The sequence below is a fragment of the Caretta caretta genome, chromosome 3 (assembly GCF_965140235.1).
Source record: "Caretta caretta isolate rCarCar2 chromosome 3, rCarCar1.hap1, whole genome shotgun sequence".
NCBI lineage: Eukaryota > Metazoa > Chordata > Testudines > Cheloniidae > Caretta > Caretta caretta.
In genome coordinates, this window is record NC_134208.1 from 68,281,733 (window position 1) to 68,304,065 (window position 22,333).

Genomic DNA, 22,333 nt, shown 5'->3' on the forward strand with positions numbered 1-22,333 from the left:
ACACGCACACAGAACAACAGTTTACCAAACAGTTCAGACTTGGGAGAAACCGCTGTCAAAATCACAGCGGTAGTCCTGCAATATGAGACATGTCCTCCCCACTCTTTTTTAATTCTGTGAAATGTTGCTGTTGGGTATCCTTGCAGCCATCTGTGTCTGGATGAGGGCTCTGAAAATGCCTGTTTTCCATGCTGTAAGGAGTCTGAAACACAAATTGTACAACTCATTCCTGCTGCTGCAGAAGATGAAGAAAAATATGGCAGTTGACAAGACAAGATCAAAATGGCCCACACCATAATTAGTATTGGTCTATCCATTATTTCTCTTCCGCATTGTATAGGCTAGGGTTGTGATATGCATTTCAATTTTGGTTAATGCAAGGCATGGCAGATGGGCTCGTGGAGACAGTTCCAAGTGTAAGCATTCACAAGGAAGTCAGTATGGAGACAAGGGTTGGAGAAGGATATGAAGGCAGCTGTTAGTTGTGCATCTTCAGTAGATGGAAGGATCAAAAGTGTGGAGCAAAAAGGGACTAGGGCAGAGAAGTTGGCAGGAGCTAGATTGTACAGAGCTACGTAGACCAAGACAAGGAGCTTGAATTTGAAAACAAAAGTGAGAGGAAGCCAGTGAAGGGGTTGAAAGATTGGATGGGTGGTGTAGGAGTAATGAGTAAGGCAGATGACTGGTGTCTGCATTCTGGGTATTGCCTGCATTGTTGGGTGAATTTTTCCCGATGTAGGTAGGATTCTAATTAAGAAATGTTTGAAGTGGGAGGCTGAGTTGATAATTCCTGAAATTCTCATTTTATTAGAAGTTGTTTCTAGGTATTGGGGTATCTTATTTTTCAGAGGTTTTCTGCCCATGCCTGTTGTGAAATGCACATTCTTGCTATCCCTGTGAAAGCTTAGCTCTCAGTGTGGTTTCGTAATGTCCCTTCAGTTAAAGAGCTGTCTTTTTCATACAACCCTTGTTGTTCTTTTAGAAGTTACCTTGCTCCTGCAGAGATGCAGACCCTGAACGAGGTGGTGTATTTCCACACTGCTAACACCCTCCGTGAGCACTTGAATGCTGCACCACGGATTGCTCTTCACACAGCTCTGAACAACCCCTATTGCTACCTGAAAGTAAGAAATGGACAACTGTGTAACTTGTTCATAGTTGTGTGTAATTCGTGCACGGTCTATGTGAGGCTAATGTGTGTATTTTAATTTTGCTATTTCATAACATTTGGCACACAGTAGGGTCTGTCACAAGGAACTAGCAAGTGGCTCTTTATGAAGCAGCTGGGGAACTGGCTGAGAGCCAGAGAATCTGCCTGACTCAGGAGAAAGCTGATGCTGCTTCATTAAGACTTTTGGGTGGGAAGGCAGTTTCCAGAGCCTCATTTTTAACAGCCTTCTCTACAGAGATAAGCAGAAAGACTTTCTCACCCTCCACTTTGATTGGATGACCCAATGTCCCTGACAGGAGAGTCCTCCAGTTACCAAACCTGGTAGACCCTGTTCATTTTACAAATATAGTGTTTTGTCCTGTGTCTTTGTAAACTCATGTAGATTGGCTACCTGATGGAGCTGCTGAAATTGAGGACAGACTGACTGTATACAAAAGTATCTAAAAGACTCCCTCCTCCTCATGCCCATTACATAGTGATGCCCTACCCCTTCTTGTTCCAGACCTGCAGTGATCCACACATCACCTTCCCATGAGCTCTTGAACTAAACCAGCCCCCCTGCACATAGAGTCAAATCCACAGGGTGTCAGGGAAGGAGAAGGGGTAGGTGGGAGAGAGGCTCCTTGGTTGAGGAGAGGCAGGAGTGGGCATTCTTTTCTCTTTCCCACTCTCATGCACAGTTCCCTGATGCTCACCCAAACCATCCCCATGTCCCAGTTTTTCCCGTTAAAAATGTGGCCATTATGTGGAAAAATAAGATTATTGACATTCATGGATGTTTGCATGCTTGCTGCCTGAGACGGATGAGCAGGAACCAAACTGGATAAGTGTTTGAATTCTGTGATCCAGTCTGTGTTGGGTTTTTTTGTCTGTGTGCTTATTTATAAGAACACACCTTTACAATTTTATCTTGTTACAAAAACACAAAAGACTAAGATTAGGAGAGCCAGCTAAATCCAGTTTCTAATGTGCTTAATGAATAGTCTCTTAATTGAATTTACAGAAATGTAAAAGACCTAGATCTTTATCTTTACACATTTGTTCTTTGCATTTTTGATGCATTTCCTGTGCTTGTTGGGTATCTAACTCAGTGTCCAGTAGGAGTACTGGCTGTGGCAGTGCATTACTACTATTTTAATCTGTTTGAACTGAAGATATAATTTCTCCAACTGTGTATAAATCCTGCAGAGTTTGTACTTTCATGGGCTACAACCAGAGCAAAATTTCTCTGATAAACATCTAGCTATCCAGAGCTGTTCCTACCAAAAAGGTTCAGGCAGGAAAGAATCTGCCACTGTAAAGTACCAGCAAGTGGTTAATGATATGATGCCATTTCTCATGGGACTCTAACCGAGCTTCTCTTTCAGCAAAATGGGAACTGGATTGGTATTTAGCCTGACAAAAACGTGTAAAAAAGAATTGTAATTCTTCTTTGAGTGCTTGCTCATGTCCATTTCATTGTACATATGTGTGCTTGCCACATGCACCGGTGCCAGAAGTTTTTCTCTCAGTGGTATCTGTAGGGGACCGGCTCTGGCGCCCTCTGGAGTGGCACGCCTATGCACCGGTATAAGGGGCTCCACCCAACCCCCAGTTCCTTCTTACTGCCAGTGACAGTGCTGAAATGTCTTCTTGTCTCGGCAAGCTTGCTCCTCTCAACTAGTTGATAGAAATTTTGTTAGTTTTATAGTTCCCTTAGTGTTAGGGTTACTAACCCTCCACGATTGTCCTGGAGTATCCAGGAATTAAAGCTTAATCTTTAATTAAAGATTATGTCATCTGATGAAACCTCCAGGAATACGTCCAACCAAAGTTGGCAACCCTGCTTAGTGTAGACTTAGTTTTAGTCCTGAATGGGACTTAGCCTAGGGACGGGGCATGCCCCAGTCCCCAAGCTTCAAACCTTGTGACTGTTGCAAGAAACTCATGCCAGTCAGTGATCCCCATAGAAGCTGTTTGAATTGCTTAAGGGAAATCCACGTTAGCGACAAGAATCACACAAGCATGAGACAGGTGTCTCACAAGCAAGAGCTTCAGATTGCAGACCAGAAAGGAGTGGGACATTCATCTCCAAGCACTCCTTATGGAGTTGGGCCTTACACCGGCATCAGAGCCGACCAGGTCAGACTCCGCTCCTAGCATTCTGGCGTTAGTGCAGAGCGTTCCAACGTCACCGGTCTTAGACCAGCACCGATGCCCATCCCCAGTTCCAGCTAAAAAAGCAAAAAAAGGCTGGGAGGGGATGTTCTCCTATGTCCCATAAAGGGGAAGGAGAGGGCCAGAGGAGAGCAAGGACACGCGAGGGGCAGCTCTTCGCTTCTAGACAAAGGTTGGGCTCCGACTCCCATGAGTGGTTAAGCCTACTCCAAGACCCACCTGCCACCCCGGGGAGCATCAGAGGCACTCAGCACCTGGCGGTGCCATCCACACTGCCTCAGAGGGCCTCGTTTGAGGGATCAATCTGCCTTGGGACCTTTCCAACGGTCCCCATCAGTGCAGCACTGCTTCTCGCCATAGGGGATGTCCCGTCAGCACTCGCCTGAGCAGCACCACCAGCCCATGGACGCAAGTTGGCTTGCCTGCTAGAGTTCCCAGCATCAGTCTTGGAAACCAGGCAGCGTTCCTTGGGCTCGAGGCGGTGATCACCAGTGGGCTGGCGCAGAGGTGCGGCACCAGTCCCCAGAGCCCTGGTGCCAGGAGCACCCAAGTCGTTCTCCCAGCTCATGACACCGCTCTGGAGGGTCGAGACACCTGTCCTTGGAGCCCCATCGCCGGAACGCCAGTACAGTTCACTGCAAACGTGTCAATGGTCTCTGACACATGGGTCTACTTACTCACATTCCTGCTCCTGCTCAACAGAACGGCATCGCTCGCTAAACATAAGGCGTCAATCACCAGGGTACCGTCGCCGATCTACCAAACGCCATCACCAGGATTGCAGCACTGAGCGTCATCGCCCTCGTACAGATCCTCAGCGGAAGTCCAGGACCAGAGCCGACGGGATCGGGGTAGACAGGCAGTCTCGGCACCGTCCTGGTCCCCCAGGCATGTATCCCCATCCTCAGGCTCCGAGAAAATCCTACTCATGGGCCAGGGCCACCCATTCCCTGCTGGGCCACAAGTAGCAACATGGCCCCAGGGCCAGTGGCCTGGCCCCTGGCAACTCTGGAATCCCTGGGGATTTCCCCAACCATCGCAGGTGCATAGGTCGGCCTCAGGGGCATCCGACAAATGGTCGGCAACAGTTTACCTCCCTCCCCCAACTCTGATGCGGAGTCAGAGTGGGCTCCGCAGGTTCAGCCAAACTTGGCTGAGGCTCCCATGGCAGAAGTGGTGGAGTTGGTTGACCCACCTGTACCTGCCTCCTCGTCATCTTCACATGATGAGGCGATAGCAGGGCCCTCTCACCTGGTTCCCCAGGACCATGCCAAGGCTCACCAGGAGCATACATGCCCCACTCTAGAGTGCGCCAGACCCAGTCCCATATGGATACCACTGAGGGAAAAACTTCCAGCACCAGTGTATGGGGCAAACACGCACACCTACAATGGAATGGACATGAGCAATACATCTTGAAGAACAACAGTTACGAAACGGTAACCTTCTTTTCTGTGCTGATGGATTGCTTGGAAACCCAGCTACTGGCAATTCAAAATACCACAGCTAGGAACTGCTTGGCCTTGTGTCAGTGCAATATGGGGAATCTGAGCCCAAAATATCCCTGGGGCTTAGAGAATCATGAAGGCATCATGTCTGATCTTGCAGAAAGGGAGAGTTTCACACAAACTTGAGTAATAATTCCCATCTCACCAGGATATTTGGAGCAGCAAAAAAAAGAAAAAAAAAATCCATAAGCTGCATTTAGCTCTCCTTTTTTGGAGGGAGGGATACTTTGACTCAAGACCCTTGATAAGGGAATAAATAGAGATCCTGAAAAACTTATTTTTCCTCCATCTGCTCCCCTCAAAAGAGCACAGCCAGGTTTTTAACTTGTTCCTGAGTATCTGTTTATGTTCCTTACTTGGAAGCAGCGCTAGTTGTCAATTAAATGTAATGTTGGTGTTTAAGGTCCTCCTTTTCATTAATGATTGCATTCTAGAACAACTTCCTGCTTATCAGTCTTAGTATGTAGTTATTTCCTGGCAGAGACAGCTTATCTGCTGTTACCTCAGGAAGCTGAGGTTTCCATGAGCACTGCTGCAGCTCCCTCAGGGCATGCTATAAAGACCTGGCCTTAACATCATAAGCAAACTGTCATTCTCCAAACTCAGGCATAGATCATGCATTGCTGATCAATAGTATTCTCCCTGGATTAGTTCCTTGTTTCCTATGTACGGTCCAAATGCCTGCACTATAGAAGTTGGGACTTGCCCTGTTTTACACAGCTGTTTGATTTCAACCAAATCAAAGTGGTCTTACTGGTTGGTAAAATGGTAACATAGGGAATGAATTACATTATTTTCATGAATTGCAGACTGGCTCACCAATGATACAGTACAATTTATCAATCTAGACATGAGCTGCATTAGTTAATAGTCACACTATTTAGATTGAAACCATCTGTACTGAACTGTCATGTAAATTGACGTAATACCGAATACCTTCAATTTCTGTCGTCTTTGCATAGTGTAATTGAATCTGAAAATCTGTTAGACTGAATTTCTGAAAACTCTATAAGGGAACTTCCCATAGGCACTGGGATTGCTGATCCCAATCATGAAGCTAAAGCTTACAAACTGGAAGAATCAGTTGTAAAAGGCAAATTTAGAAATTTAATGAACAGGAAATGAAGGTAATTGCTTGCCTCATCTTTTTCTCTGTATTGAAAACCTTTGCTTATGATGGTGTCCTTGGTTAGGCATCTTTTAAACTTATTTTCTAACTGACCTGTTATGCAACCAAATGTTGAAGTATGGGTTTTAGACCCGTTATTAGCTGCTGATAGCAGCAGAATCAATGGTGTTGTTCACAGAAAAAGCTCCTGACCTGTTAATGTGGCTAAAGTACTATCGATAAATTTATGAGCTGATGTCACAGTGCTATGGATTGCAACAATAGCATAGAAGTTTTTTTCTTAGATAAGGTCCTTTTTAACTTCACAGTCAACTAACTAAAGTGTTGTCAGTTTGGATTTCCTGACATGTGGAATGGTTTCTGAAAATCAGACTTCAGCTTTGCAGGTACTGGTTTTCAAACCAGAGAGAGGTGATGGTTTATACACACGGAAGATAAAACTATAAGGAAAACAAATAAACTTGTTAATGCATGTAGACAGATTTATGCTTATATTCCTTCCCCCCCTGAGGACAAAAAGCGCTCTGACATCTATTTATTAGATAGCGAGGACAGAGATGAAGTGCTAATCAATTTATCTTACCTGATCTATAGAATTAAATATTCCTTACTCTGGTGTACAAAATAGAACAAGCAAGAGAGAAGGGGAATAAACTTAATAAAATACCTGCTGTGAGTGCTCCACTGTAGGTGTGCTTGCATCCCTAAGCTAATGATCAGAGAACTTTTATAGCTGTGTCTGTTACGCCCACACACGCACTGTCTCTCCAAACTAGCCACAGGGCTAGCCAGCGTGCGCAGGCTAACCCCCCTCAGCTCCTTCTCAACTGCCTCAGCTAGAGACAGAGCTATTGGCAGTCCAGTACGACCATTACCTTCACTTACATTTCTATAGCTAGTCTCCCCAGTTGTAGTTGTAGTTTTTTTTCTTTTCTATTTTCTTTCTTAAAAAGGTGGGGGAGGGCTTCATCCCCCCCCCCCGCTTTTTTTTTTTGGTTGGGGACCCTTCCCCCAACAGGATAATGCTTAGTTTACCGGGCTTCAAGAAGTGCCTCTCCTGCAAAGAGGCTATCCCTGTAGCAGACAAGCACTCCTGGTCTCTGCCAGCAGCTCAGACTCAGGTCATGCAAGGACAGGAAATTGAGACCAGAAGATCATCTTCATGGAGGCAGCCCTCCAACCCTCCCCGGACCCCACCAAAGAGTCCCTTGGCAGGCGTGATTCTTCCCCACAGCCCTCAACTTCCAAGGACTGTGGGTTGAAGAAATCAGCCCCTGACCCCTCTCATAAGTCATTGAAAAACAGAGCGGGAAGTCCCCATAATGAACCCCAAGCCGACCGTAAACGATCTGCAGTATGCTGGGTATCCTCTGTGCCATCTGCACTGAGACAATCTCAGTCCAGTACCCATGACTCACAAAAATCTGCAGTGGCAGATGCCATTGACACATGTAAGGACCCAACAGGCACAGGCACCAAGTTAACAGCACCAAAGGACAAGGACAGGAGTCAGCACTCCACTAAGAAGATGCTGCCGGTACATACTACTCCATCAGCACCGTCATCAATGCCCCATTGAGCACTGGAGTGGTCAGTGCGGGCAAGATCTCCATTCCCCCGGTACTGCCAGTGGCACCAAGGCAGTCGGTACCACTGGAATTCCGACACTTGAGAGACCTCCACATATCCAACATACTGGTGTCTCCTTGTCTCAGTACTGGGACCTCCACACCCAGTCTTCTTGTGGTACGGGAGTCTTCCCTGCCACACACCCCTGCTCTCTAGTGCCGACTCAGACAGCGAACCAGAGGCGGCTATATCGCAGTACTCTTCTCAGGCTCCCTATGGTGCCCAATACCAACAGGGCCCCGAGCATACCCTCAGATGGTCCCACCACTGCCACCTTGGTGCAGTCAACCGTTGGCACCACCACTGGGCTCTATGCCTCCACCATGCTAGTGGCCCATGAGGACCATATCCTCCTTCCCATATGAAGCCATTATGCCTCCCACACCATCCCTGGCTGATGACTTCTGCCTTTTCCAGGACCTAGCAAAGAGTGTGGCAGACGCTCTGCAGATACCATTAGAAGAAGTCAAGAGCACCCATCACAAGTTCCTTGACATACTCCACTCCTTCTCATCCTCAAAAATAGCCCTTCCTGTTAATGAGGCTCTTCTGGACCCCGCGAAAACCATATGGCAGACCCCAGCATCTGTGGCTCCTACATGCAAGTGGGCCGACAAAAAATATTATGCCCCAGCAAGGGAGATGAAATTCCTTCTCCCACCCTCCACCCAACTCCATTGTGATGGACGCTGTCAGCTCTCGTGGCCATCAACACCAAATGAGGCCTGCTCCCTACAATGAGGATTGGAAGCATTTGGACCTCTTTGGAAGGAAAGCCTACTCTTCTGCCTATTGAATTGCCAATTACCAAGCCCTAACTGTGAAATACAACTATGTGAATTACTAGAAAATCAGCAGTTTTATTGATCAGCTGCTTGACCTGCTCCGCTACCAATTCAAAGCCATCATTCAGGAGGGACAGTTAGTGGCCAAGACAACACTACAATCTGTTCTGGATGCAGCCAACACAGCCCCAGGTCCATCTCCATGGTGGTGATTATCTGACATGTTCCATGACTACATCTGTTGAGCTTCCCTAATGAAGTCTAGTCAACTGTTGAAGACCTTCCCTTTGAAGGCATCAAGCTCTTTGCAGAGAAGATGGATTCCTCTCTTTGCACCCTAAAAGAGTATAGGGCTACTCTCTGCTCACTGGGCATGGGCATCTACACACCAGGACAAGAGAAAATTTAGTTCGCAGCCCCAGTACAAACCATGTATTTTCCAATACCCAACTCAACGCTACTACAAGCCTCGGAGGAAGAAAATTAAGTTTACTAGTCATAAATAGTCTGTCCCACAGTCTTTCACATCCCAGCCATCCACTTCCAAGCACCAATTTTGACATGTTGGTCAATGCGACGATAGACCACTCCCCCCAACCACTACAGCTGACCGCTGCTTTCCACCCATTTGGCCACCGTCTCGTAACGTTCTGCAGCATCTGAGAATGCATAACATCAGACCAGTGGGTCTTAGAGATTGTTCATAATGCGTACTCCATTTTACCTCCCTACCCCCTCAACAACACCCTTCCCTTCTTCAGGGACCCTTCTTGCATAAATTTACTACAACAAGAGAGAGATCATCATCTCCTCCGGTTAGGAGCCATAGAACCGGTACCTCAACATCTATGAGGCAAAGGGTTTTACTCTCGTTATTTCCTAATACCCAAGAGGAAGGGAGGTTGGAGACCCATATTAGACCTCAGAGTACTCAAGTTTGTCAGAGCTCAAAAATTCAAGATGGTCACTCTAGCAACAATTATTCCAGCATTAGAGAAGGCAAATGGGTTTTCAGCTGTCTACCTTCAGGACACCTGCTTCCATATCTCAATCCTACCATCTCACAGACAGTTCCTTAGATTTAACCTAGGACAAGGCTACTACCAGTACAGAGTATTGCCCTTTGGGCTATCATCTGCTGTGAGAGTATTCTCCAAGGTTCTCTCAGAAGTGGCCGTGCACTTACGTTCCTAAGGGATCATGATTTACCCTTACCTGGACGATTGCCTCCTCCAAACTCAGTCCCTCGCTGATTCACCAAATCTGCAATAGACTTTTTCACAGAACTGGGCCTACAGATCAATGCCCAGAAATCAACCCTCGTTCCAGTTCAACTCCCGGGATTCATAGGCACCGACCTCAACTAGTTACAGGTCAGAGCACTCCGCTCTCAGTGCAGATTCCTCTTCTTGGCCACACTCATAGAGACCATTCAAAAGAGCCCACAAATATCAGCCAGACACTGCCTCCAACTCTTGGGGCATATGGCAGAAGGGGCAGCGATGATACCACATGCCAGGCGTCAGATGCAATGCCTCCAGATGTGCTTCAGATCAATGTACAAACCAAACAGACTAGACTAGAGCTAAGGGTGGTCAGGAATGTATTTCCTCCCACTGATCAAGGGATCACAAACGAGACTCCTAACAGACCACATGGCATGTATGTACTACATAAGTCAACGAGGGGGAGCCAGCGTTCCCCTCCCATTGTGCAGAAGCAATGAGACTATGGAACTGGTATATCTCCCATGGCGTCACACTGTCAGCAGCTTACCTCCTGGGTACACACAACTTGACAGCAGACTGTCTGTCACAGATTCCCACACAACCATGAGTGGGAGATAAACCAGATGTACTTCACGACCTATTCAGGCAGTGGGACACATCAACCACAGAACAGTTCGCCACTTACCTACGCTACTGCTCCAGATCAGAGATAGGACAACAGTCCATGGGCAATGCTCTCCTCCTCACCTTCTCTATGCCTTTCCTCCTTTTCCCCTATTGTAGAAAGTCCTGATAAAAATAAAAAGAGAGAGCACATGTCATACTTGATTGCTCCTACTTGGCCAAGACAGACCTGACCCTTACTTGTCATAGCTCACAACATGACCACCGATCTCTCTCCCTTGCACTCCATACCTCCTCTCGCGGAACAAAGGACGGACTCCGCATCTCAAGGCGTGGCTCCTTCATGGCTCCAACACCTAGAGAACTCCTGCTTGAAGGAGGTACAAGAGGTATTACGACACAATAGAAAGTCCTAAACACACCATACTTACCTGCAAAAATGGTCCAGGTTCCGTTTTTGGTGTTCTTCCCAATAGATCTCCCCAACATCTGCAGCTATTCCAAAGATCCTAGAATATGTACTGACCCTAAAAAGATTGGGATTATCTTTCAGCTGTCGGAGTACACCTAGCAGCTATAGCAGCCTTCCTCCAACAAGTAGAGGGATACCCAGTACTATCACACCCAATCACTAAGATTCCTCAGGGGTATAGTAAACCTTTTCCCATAGCCCTGACTTCTTATCCCCACATGGGACGCAAACCTGGTATTGAAAGGACTGATTAGGTCTCCCTTCGAACCCATAGCCACCTGTTTGCTATCAGGAAGGCCGTTTTCATTGAGAGGTATGTAAGCAATCACTCTAGATAGGAGAATAGGAGAAATGGCAGCTCTGATAGCACATTCCACACACAGTATTCTTTCGGGACAAAGTTATGCTCAGGCCACATCCAAAATTCATCCCTAAGTTAACCTCTCCATTGCACATGAATCAATTGATTCACCTTCCAACCTTCTACCGAGACAACAGATAGATAGGCTATATTACACACATTAGAAGCCAGGAGACCCCTTTCCTGTTACCTGGATAGGACGAAGACTTTCAGAAACTCTCCTAAGCTCTTCCTCTCTATTGGAGAAAGGTCCAAGGCTCTTAGCAGTATTACTCCAGAGACTCTCCAATGGGTCTCAAACTGCATTAGACAATGTTATCAAGTTTGCAATATGATCTCTTCTTATAGCATTCGCACACACTCCACAAGGTCAATCTCATCCATCGCCTTCTTCAAGAATGTCCCTATCAGAGATCTGTAGAGCGGTGATATGGGCATCAGTCCACACCTTCTCAGAACATTATGCAATCACTGGGGACTCCGCCTCCAATGCCATCTTGGGCACCACAGTACTGTCATCTGTAACGGACCCAACTCCAAAGTCCCAGCCCTCCAATAGGGATACTGCTCAGGAGTCACCCATAGGGACGCTACTCAAAGAAGAAAAAAGTTATTTACCTTGTGCAGTAATGATGGTTCTTCAAGATGTGTGTCCCGATGTGTGCTCCACAACCCCACCCTTCTCCCCTCTACTTTGGAGTTCTTTTCTATTACTCTGCGTTAGAGAAAGAACTAAGGGAGGTTAGCCCATGCGCGCTGACTCTCCTCGTGGTAGGGCACAAGGAGAGACAGCGCATGTGCGGGCCTAACGGACACTGCTACCGAAGTTCTCCAATCAGCAGTGCAGGGACGCAAGCACACCTAAAGGGGAGCAGCTATAGGGACACATGTCAAAGAACCATTGTTACTGCACAAGGTGAGTAACTTCTTTTTGCAAACCAGATGATGCATCATTTAATTTCTTACGTCCCCAGTGGATTTGTGTTGGGATTTTGGGTTTTTTTGCACTCATCACCATACTTCTAGAGGCACAAACAATAAATATGAAAAAATACCGACAGTACTAACTTCCTGAGTTATTTGGGGTTGATCGTATTTGCTTTCAACACTAGAGATCTTTAAAGATAAAATATGCTCTGAAAACTACTGCCTTCATTTTCTCTGTTTATTTTTTTATCAGAATCAAACTTTGAAAAGTGACGTCGGATGTATTTCTAATACTGCTCCTGACATATGCATAGTGTATAAACTTCATTTGGAGTGCGGCAGATTAATAAATCTTGTTGACTGGTTAGAGGTATGTGAAGATGAAAATATTAACTATATATGTGTATAGTCTCTAGATTTTGCTGACTTTTTTTTTTGTGCATGCTTTTCTTTGTTTTGTTTTTGTTTCTCTTCAGTGCCATCACTTTTGAAAGCCAGTCTTCTCATGCCACACTGACTCCTGTCCCTGCAAGTACTTGTAAGGCCCACAAATCACCATCCCACTCAACCTCCCCTCCTAGTGCTGGGCATCATTTATTACCAGCACTGCTATCCCAACAATGAAAATCCCTGTTGCTGCTTGTACCTTGTTTATGTTCAGTGTAAACCAAATGTTATGCTTTACAGAGCTACTTTTTCTTCTTTAGCTTTTTAACATTTGCTGATGCACGTGTTCACAGAAAAGCCTGTGTAATGCAAGTACTGTCTCTGAGATATGTGTGATTGGAGGGGTTATGCATCTTATCTTTGCTCTTTAGGCCTTTTCAACGGTGGTAACGGCGGTTGAGGGAACAGACCCAGATTCAGTGGCCACAGACCAGGTGGATGAAATTATCCAGTATCCTTTGTTGTTTCTCGCTTGAATTTATTTTTTAATGTTCACATACGTACAAACCAGTGGCCTTTTTCTCGTGGATGAACAAAGCTTTTACAAATGCAGCTTCCCCATGCACTGAGAACTGACTGAAAGAGGGCTAAATACTTTTCAAGCAATCTTCTTATAATAAAAAAAATACAAAAGGAGGGTTGACCATTTGTCATATGGCGCTTTTTGCCAAAACCTTAATTCTTTTAGGGTTGGGCGAGGTGAGGTCCCAAGTGCCAGAGAATGTTGTTAGTATAATATATGTCCCAATTTCATTATTCCGTAGCATACTGTAGATTTCCTTTAAAAATGTCAACTTGCATTTAATATTTCTAAGGAAGTTAAATCCTTTACCATTTAAAATCAAGTATATCTAGGTGTTGAGAGATGAATGGCACAAACAAGCACATCAAAGCATCACCTCACCTATTATGCATTAATGCTTGAATTGAAGTCAAAAGTTGGGGCATTGTTTCTGCAACCAGAGGATGGGTTTCATTCAGGTGGTTGGGGTTCTTCCCCTCATTCTTCCAGTTTTGTTGTCCAGGGATGTACAAACAAAATAACCCTAAATATTTTATGAGTTTACAAAATTAATATTGTGTAGCCCTCTCGCCTCACCTCTCCGTAGTCACCACCACATCCAACCCAAACAGCAGCACAGGTTAGAGCAGTGGTTCTCAAATTTTTTTTACTGGTGACCCCTTTCACATAGCAAGCCTCTGAGTACGACCCCCCCTTATAAATTAAAATAGCTTTTTTTATATATTTAACACTATTATAAATGCTGGAGGCAAAGTGGAGTTTGGGGTGGAGGCTGACAGCTCGTGACCCCCCCATGTAATAACCTCGTGATCCCCTGACGGGTCCCGACCCCCAGTTTGAGAACCCCTGAGTTAGAACAAGAGATACTTTATCCTGTAGGTCAGAGGTCATGTTGCCTTGATTTAAATGAATTTCAATTTTGTGCTTACTATGCACCAATACATCCCTCCCATACCAGAGAGAAATGTAAGTGCTTACTTCATTCAATTCAATTATTTTAATCATGACATATATACTTGTTAATTTCCTTTACAAGAACTTCCAGCGCTCGTTTTATTAGAGCTGTTTCAGAACTGGAACTCTTAGGGTTCATAAAGCCTAGCAAACAGAAAACAGATCATGTGGCAAGGCTGACATGGGGAGGCTGTTAAATGATAGAACAAGTTGAGAAAGACCAACCAATGTATGCATGCTGCCTGTGAAAGTTCATTATGGCATATGGGGGACAATGCAGCCATTGGGACAAATTAATCCCTTATGTAACTCTACTGATGTTAAAGGAGTTAAACTAAGGATGAATTTGACCTCTTATGTACTATATTCTAATAGCCAACAAAATACTACCTCTTTTCTGTACATGTTTGTATGGAGTCAAGGAGTCAGCTTTAGTACATGATTTAATATTCTCTTAAAATTGCAAAGTTCTGACCACTGCTCTGTACCAGTTTTCATCTTCTGTTATGTATGATGTGGTTTAGGCTAGGAGGCCAGAATGCGATTGTGTTGTGCGATTTTCTTTTAATGTGTAACCATGAATGCTGAGTTTAATTTGCTCACTATCTGGATTTAAATGATCATGTTATGAAATGTTCTCCAGATACTGCATATTTTCAAAAAATCATTCTGCTGAGAATTGAAATAACAAGCCTCTGTGACCAGAACCCACTGAGCCCTCCCCTTGCAGTGTGCAGTACCAGCCACTCTGAGCAGAACTATTTGATGATCCTGGTGATGGTGCCCTGGGAAGACTTGTCTACATACAGAAGAAAACCAGATTTCTGTGTTAGAAAATAAAGGAAAAGTGTTTCTGAAGGGACAAAAACAATTGTTACTATCCAATTTGATAACATAGCTGGACAGTAAATAAGACTATTTCAAAAATACTCCTTTAGCTAACCTGCGTTATCAATCAGATTTCATTATCCGCATAGGAGATACGAGAATATTGCTCAATTAGGAGTGTTGAAGGAAGGTAATAAAATACCCATTTAAAGTACAAGGTCATCATTTCTCTTCTCTCTCCCTCCGTCTCCCCTTTTCCCCCACAGATTTTTGTTCATTGGGCAGTGGGACAAGCAAGGGAAACAGCTGTGTGGGAATAATGTAATTGTTGACATAATTTTATAACTGACAGATGTTCAGCCACTGATATCACTTGACAGATGGAACATTCCAAACCATTTGTGCCCTGTGCAAGGAATGAAACAAGTTTAACCATGGGGCTGTCCTGTCATAGTGAAGTGTAGACATTAAGACAGAACCACTCCAGATCACAAACCTAGCAATTCTGAATTGTTTGTAAAGTGCCATCAGTCTGGAGGTACAATGTGGGAGCCTAAAATAAGGCTACACTGTTTCTCAGCATTAAAAATCTGCAATACAGGTTCGTCCTGATATAGTAATCTATTGTGATTTCTTTCCCCAGGAAGATAAATAGTTGAAGTAAAAATGATTTTGTGCAGTGTTTTTGACTTAAGTTAGATTGAAGATCTCAGTATGGAATAGTGTGGGCAAGCTGGCCTACTTCAAAGCAAGGACCAAGGTTATATTTTTTCTGATGAGCTGATACCCCCCAAAAGTACTCAAATACATTCTCAATGTGGTGTGTGCAAACTTCAGCCCAGAGAGTCTTATTACCGTTACTAGGAGCTGCACAGCTAAAGGGTTAGTGAATTTACTCCTAAAGCCCAACCAATGCTTCCCAGCCCAACGAGTGGAAACTTTGACTGGTAACTGCATGCTGTCCAAAAAGACTTCTACCCATAAAATCTTTAGTTCTTTTGGGGGGTGGGGGAGAGGACTCCCCAGGTTGCCTTGTTTGCTGCAATGCCAGTAATTACATTTCTGAAGAACCCACTTACTCATATGCAGAGAAAAATAAATTCTACACATTTATTTTGACTACTTTGCTCCTCTCTTATTTTTGCCCAGTTTTTGTTCTGCACTTGGGCTAATTACACTCTAAATCTGTAAGTAGCTTTAACTTTAAAAAATCTCTGTCATCTTTATCCTTGGAAGTGCTCAATAATCTACTAGTTCTTAGCGTTCTTCCTCTTAAACAACTGAAGTTCACACATGCTTAGTAGCTTTATTTTAAAGTGAGTTTTAAAATTCCATGCTTTAGTAATGTGTCTAGCTGATCATGGATGTACCTGAAAAGGCTAAATGTGGTAGACTTAACAGAAATTACATGTTTAAATCTCTGTAATAGGAAAATATACACAAAGGATGTATTCAGACAGACATTTATTAGCTAACTATACAATTCATAGCAATATTGCTTATTGTAGGAAGTCTTGTTCAAATGCAACCCCTCTGACTCAAGAAGATATATTGTTGATGGGTTCAATAGGGACTACCAAAATGAGCCTGGCCAGAAAGATGTCAGGTTTGAAGGTAGGCGATGAAGCTAGTGGATTCTCTGAAGATAAGGGATACCCCACACCCCTTGCACAAGCACAGGTTAAAATATATTTATTTATGATGTAATCCTCTTCCCATGCCAGTGTTGATGTACAGGGTGGATACCAGTCTTTCCATTCCTTTCTGTCATTTGCTGCTGCTTCCATTTGCCCTGTGGTGTTAAGAGATACTCTAGGAATTATTTGGGGCAAGTTCTATGGTCTGTTATACAGGAGGTCAGACTCAATCACAGTGGTCCCTTTTGGCCTTGGAATCTTTGATATTGATGATTCTGCCCTCCCTTGTAAGGGTTCTCTTGCATGCATTGTTGCTTCACACTAGGTGTTTCCACTTGACAGCTTCATGTCCAGCATTTCCTTCTGATTTGGGTGGAAACAAGCTGCTGGTGGGTGATGAAGTCTTTCCAAACAATATCGTTTGTAGGCACTTATTTTCAAAGGTGTATAGTTTTGTTGATCTCCAGCTCTCAGCTGTATGTTAGCATCAAGACAGTTTAATCTTGATGATCTCAACTGAAAATTCTTAGTTTTGTGCTATTGCTGTATCTTTGATTTCAAGCATTGTTGAGTAAATGTTATGGATCCCTTTCCTATCCTTGATATCACTTCCTTCTTGAGGTCACAGTTGGCTCATATGGTGCTGCACTCATGTAGATGAACTGTACTACTTTGATGTGTTTTGCCTTTTATATGATGCTGTTGTCACACATCTGAGTTTCAAGGATATTTGTTTTACCAAAACTAATTTTGAGCCCTGCTTCACCTGCTATTTTTGCTAAATTTTCTGCTGTTTCACTCTTTATTTTTTTTTTTAAATAATCTTTCCACATCACTGTTGGCACACAGGGTGAAAACCAGTCTAGGCATTTGTCATCTACCATGCTATACTGGTATTTGTGTTGCTAATTGTCATAAACTGGATAATTAAGTCTATGTCATAACATGTAGCCATTTCATGCCAATAGCCACATTGAACCACTCTGGCTGTTCACCCTTAGAGATCAATTTGCATCTCTGTATGTGGCCTTGATGATCTTGACTATTTTAACTGGGATTATGTGGTACTGAAGAATATTCCACGATTTATCCCTGTGGACTATCAAAAGCCTTGGCAGAAAAAAAAATGAATAGGGAAGCTTGCCCTCCTATATGTTTTTCTGTGATGGTCCTTAGTGTGAGTATCTGATGTACACTGGCTCTCTTGAGCCTGAATCCAGCCTGTTGCACATTGAAGTGGCTGCTGGTCCCAAGCCTGGATAAAATGGGGAGGGTTGAGCCCAAGGCCAACCACTTAGTCTTGTGAAAACACTTCACTGGTTACAAAAACCATCACGCTACCCTTCCAGTAAAAATGGACACTGTCAATCCCTCATGCTGCAGGTTTCCTAGTGAAAACTAGTCTCTGGATGCCAAGACCCCAAAATGTTTGATGCTGGCATCACAAAAACGTTTCAGAGTTGGTTAGTGTAATGTGAGAATGGTGTTTCAAACCTCAAAGATCTTCCAGATTGTGAAGGAGATAGACAACTATGGACTTGAATCCTGAGTATCAATGAGATAAGATTCATCTAGATCAAGCAAGAGAAGAAATCTCATTTATTCTGGTTGTTGTGACACAAATGCTCAGGGAGTAGTGCTCATTATGCCTGATTTCAGGGAAGGGGGAAAATCAATCAACTGGGAACCTGAATCCATCATATACAGCAGACTCCAAACCAGATTCTTAAAGATGTCAATCATACAGCACTGTTCTGATGAACATGGTGAAGAGGATAAAGATGAGTTATGTACTGTAATTGCCTCTAAAATGTGACCAACAGAATACCTAAACATGACTTACTCCTTGTGACAGGTGACTTTAATGCTAAAATAGAACATGACAACCAAGGAATGGAAAGAGCAACTGAGGAAAGCATGCACTGGGAACAATCAACAAAATGGCAAGACACTCCTTGAACTGTGCTCAGGATCAGACCTAGCAAGTTAAGGTCAGCTTTGAACAGAAAGTGGTAAAGAAAAAAGTATAAAATTAAAAATCAAAACACTGTGAGAAATCCTAACTTTAACTAAGGAACAGATTGGAGGCACTGCCAAAAGCAGAGGTGAGACAGACTGTACTGGAAGAAAAATGGGCAGTGCTCCAAGATAATGGGATTAAAGCCGCAGCATTCCCAGGTGGATATCAACAGAGGCAGAACAAGAATTGGATAAGCCAAGAAACATGGCATCCCATCAAGGGAAGAAGGTACTGAAATACTCCTGCATATTAAGGCCAACAAACTCTTGAGAAAGGCAGAAGAGGAGAATAACAAAGCAAAAAGCAAGGAAAGATAAGCAGCTGAAGCTGCTGCTGATAGGAAACCACAGAGTGGTTTACCAAATGACTAAAATCCTGTGTGCAAATTTCAACAGAGCCAATAAGCACAATGGAAAAATGCTTACAACTGAGGTAAAACTGAGCTGGACAGCGCATCAACATCCTCAATCGAGCCAGCCCCCATCAGCATCCAATTTTGATTAAATGTGAATTACACTGTTGTTCGAACCTTTTCACATGCTTTAATTTTGGGGATTGACAAATATTCTTGTTGCTTAGTTATTGGTAAGAGATCACATGGTATGTTCTGACTGCAAAGGACAAGTACTTGTGTGAATTTTAAGATCTAGTTTCTGTAAATATGTACACCTACATTGGTTTTATGTAGTAAAATTCAATTGCTACAGAGTTTGTGAAAAGTAAGGAAGGCACAAATGACAAGCTTCTTTTTAAAAAGACTGAAGGAATGTGCTGTTTGTCTGATGGGCTCTATTAAAACTAGAAAACTGTGTGCTGGGCCACAGCCTAGTGCATCATTAGCCTGCCCTCAACTGTAAAATATTAGTTATCCATGTTGTGTTTAACACCCTTACTACTTAGAAACAGGAACTGGAAATAAGATTGTGTTCAAGTACTACTGCTCAATTATTGTTTAGTTCTAGGCTTAATGTTGTACTAATCTTTGAGAGAACCCTTCATACTCTGACTAGAAAATGAGACAAACAGGACTCGATAGACTAGGGCTGGGCAAACTGCAGGCCGGATCTGACCAGCAGGATTGCCCAGTGGTGCTGCAAGCCTTGTGCTGCTCTCAGAAGCGGCCAGCATCATGGGGTGGTGGGGCTGCAGAAAGACTTGTGTGTTGCCCTTGCCTCTAGGCACCGCCCCCTGCAGCTCCTGTTGGCCAGGAACAGGGAACCATGGCCAATGGGAGCTTCGAGGGAGGTACCTGGAGGTGCAGCAAGGGCTGTGTGCAGAGCCCTGTGCTGCCCCCCTCCCCCCTGGGGCTGTGCGGGGCTGTGGTGCCAGCTGCTTCCCGGAGCAGTGAGGTGCAGGCAGGGAGCCAGCCCTGGCGCATGCCGCTGCCACCCCAGAGCTGCTTTAAGTAAGTGGCACCAGGGAGGATTTGGTAGAACAGGATGCTCCTTCCTTACACTATAGCTCCTAGTAATGGACAGCTATTTATAAACTGGTTGCTTGAGTGGGCTAACCCAGCTCCTTAGTGTCACTCTATTAAATGAAAAAATGGTAACTGCATTCAGCTGATTTTTACTTTTGGATTATAGGCTCCAGCTGTACACAAGCCTGTCAGGAAAAAAAATTTAACTCTTAAGTGTAACATTAGTGCAGGCCACAAGTCAGTGCCAAAAATGCAATAATCCAACTGCAGGGAACTCATTTTACATAACACCTAAATGGAATATTCTGCCACAGGCGCTTCCACAGAAGCATGGTGATTTTAACAGGTTCCCCACATCCCTGCAGGTCAGCCCCTGGCCTACTCCAAAAGCTTTGGAAAGTGGAAGTCAGGCTTTGCACTTCAAGAGATTTCAAATGAAAGGAAAAAAGGGCAAAAAAGGTGTTCATACATTCCAAGAAGAGATCACGGATCTGCTCTAATCTGTGTAACACAAGTCACAGAACTTCCCCAAAATAATCCCAACAGCATATCTTTTAAAAAGCACACAATCTGATTTAAAATTGGCAGTGATGGAGAATTCACCATGACCCTTGGTATATTATTCCAGCATTTGTTTATAGAAGGCTAAAAATCGCTACAGCTTGAGGAAAGAATTGGCAAGACACATACCACCCACCTGTTTCAGACCAATGCATCTTTCCCCTTGTTTAGTGATAGTTGATTAATCTCAGAAAATGCCAGATAGAGGCTCTTAATTGTAATATACACATTTTTCTCTACCACCTTTTTAAATGGGAGGATTATACAGTTCCTTCGAGGAAAAGTTCAAGCGTGAGACCAAATGGCAAGAGCCCACCATGCCTTCAGATGCTAGAAATGCATACTAATAGCACCAAGTTCAGGGAGAAAAGGGGACAAAAGACAAGCAGCAGCAAAAAAGTCTAGAGATTGACATTCAATGATATATTAATCATTCCAATCCTATGTTACTGTACACACCCCCTGAAAATAGAGATAGGCCAAGGAAGAAAAATGCTGCTTGAGAACTGAGCTTGATGTAGGGATACTTGTTTTAAGAGTTATGCTTTTAACTTTTTGAATCTCACCATCTGTCATTAAATAATTGTCTAAATCCTCTATAATTTCCCACAACTGAAAATTTAAATAAAAGTAAAAAATGTTTAAACACGACCACCTATGCTATTAATTGTATAAAAAAACCACCCTGAATTTGGCTAAGGTTACCTAGAGCCTTTCAGGTATCTATCATCAACATTTTCTTATCCATCTGGTTCATGCTAAGTTTTTAAACTGGCATTAAGCAAGCTACACTTAGAATACACACGAGGCTGTAGTGGTGGTGTACTTGAGATGGAGAGACTGTGGGTCAGCCTAAGCATAGCTATAGTGGGGTGATGGCACATGTTATTTACATTAACTATCCTCCCCCTCATGCTTACCATAAAAGGGAAGATCAACCAGTCAGTGGTTCTCTTAGCCCCATTCTACAATGCCCAATCACCATAGCATATTAAGAAATTTGTACTAAATAGTGCACTTATCGCTATAATTCACTCAATGTGGACACCACCTAGCTAATCATTTAGGAGGAGGGATGTCCTGAAAAACAATGCAGGAGACAAAATATACTAGGACCCTGGTGTTTAGCTAAGGTTCCACCCTGCTGCAGCAGTGCTCTTCCCCACATCCACAGCTCAACAGCAGAAAAGTGCCCTAAAGTAGTCAGTATGAAGGAGAAAGGTTAAGCAGACACATTAGAGATGTCAGTTCATATTCCCCGCTCTGGATTTTGAAAGGAATGGGTCTAAGTATTTTTCCCTGTACCTCAAGAAGGAAAAGGGCCAGAGTATAACAGAGGATCTAGAGGAGTTTGCTTCCTTGTCTACTATACTCGTCTTCCAACCCTCAACAGTCCAAGCACAGTGAGTAGAAGAGTAAACTGTGTGCAGCCACAGAGAATATCAGGGTTAGAAGGGACCTCAGGTCATCATCTAGTCCAACCCCCTGCTCAAAACAGGACCAATCCCCAATTAAATCATCCCAGCCAGGGCTTTATCAAGCCTGACCTTAAAAACCTCTAAGGAAGGAGATTCCACCACCTCCCTAGGTAACCCATTCCAGTGCTTCACCACCCTCCAGGTGAAAAAGTTTTTCCTAATATCCAACCTAGACCTCCCCCACTGCAACTTGAGACCATTACTCCTCGTTCTGTCACAGAAATTCAGAATACAAATAGAGCTTTTGCATCTCTTTGGTGCTAGTGAAGTCACTAGTCCAGTAAATGAGCGTTCATGAGGGACTGAAGAGAAGAGAAAGGCTTTCCAAAAATGGATGTTGTAAAGATCAGTTAGAGCCAGTTTGCCAAACAGGAGGCCTTAGCTCACATCCCAACATCTGAAACTTTACCACTGCAGTTCAACTTTAAATACCAAAATAAGACAAAATAAACCTTTTCCCAACACAATTGTGG

General features: G+C 43.9%; 1 protein-coding gene across 3 annotated transcripts in view; it reads left to right on the plus strand.

The window, feature by feature from the left end:
- Window positions 1-14,961, plus strand: part of ORC3 (origin recognition complex subunit 3) — a 75,554-nt gene extending 60,593 nt beyond the window's left edge. For 2 of the 3 annotated variants that reach the window (XM_048845039.2, XM_048845040.2), the window contains exons 17-20: window positions 983-1,124; window positions 12,246-12,362; window positions 12,811-12,890; window positions 14,008-14,961. In XM_048845039.2, the coding sequence (XP_048700996.2) occupies window positions 983-1,124; window positions 12,246-12,362; window positions 12,811-12,890; window positions 14,008-14,113 (445 nt within the window). In that variant the 3' untranslated portion in view covers window positions 14,114-14,961. Of the gene's footprint in view, window positions 1-982; window positions 1,125-12,245; window positions 12,363-12,810; window positions 12,891-14,007 lie in introns of those variants that run through there. The other variant, XR_007355903.2, reaches the window with a different exon arrangement.
- Window positions 14,962-22,333: the final 7,372 nt, after the last annotated feature.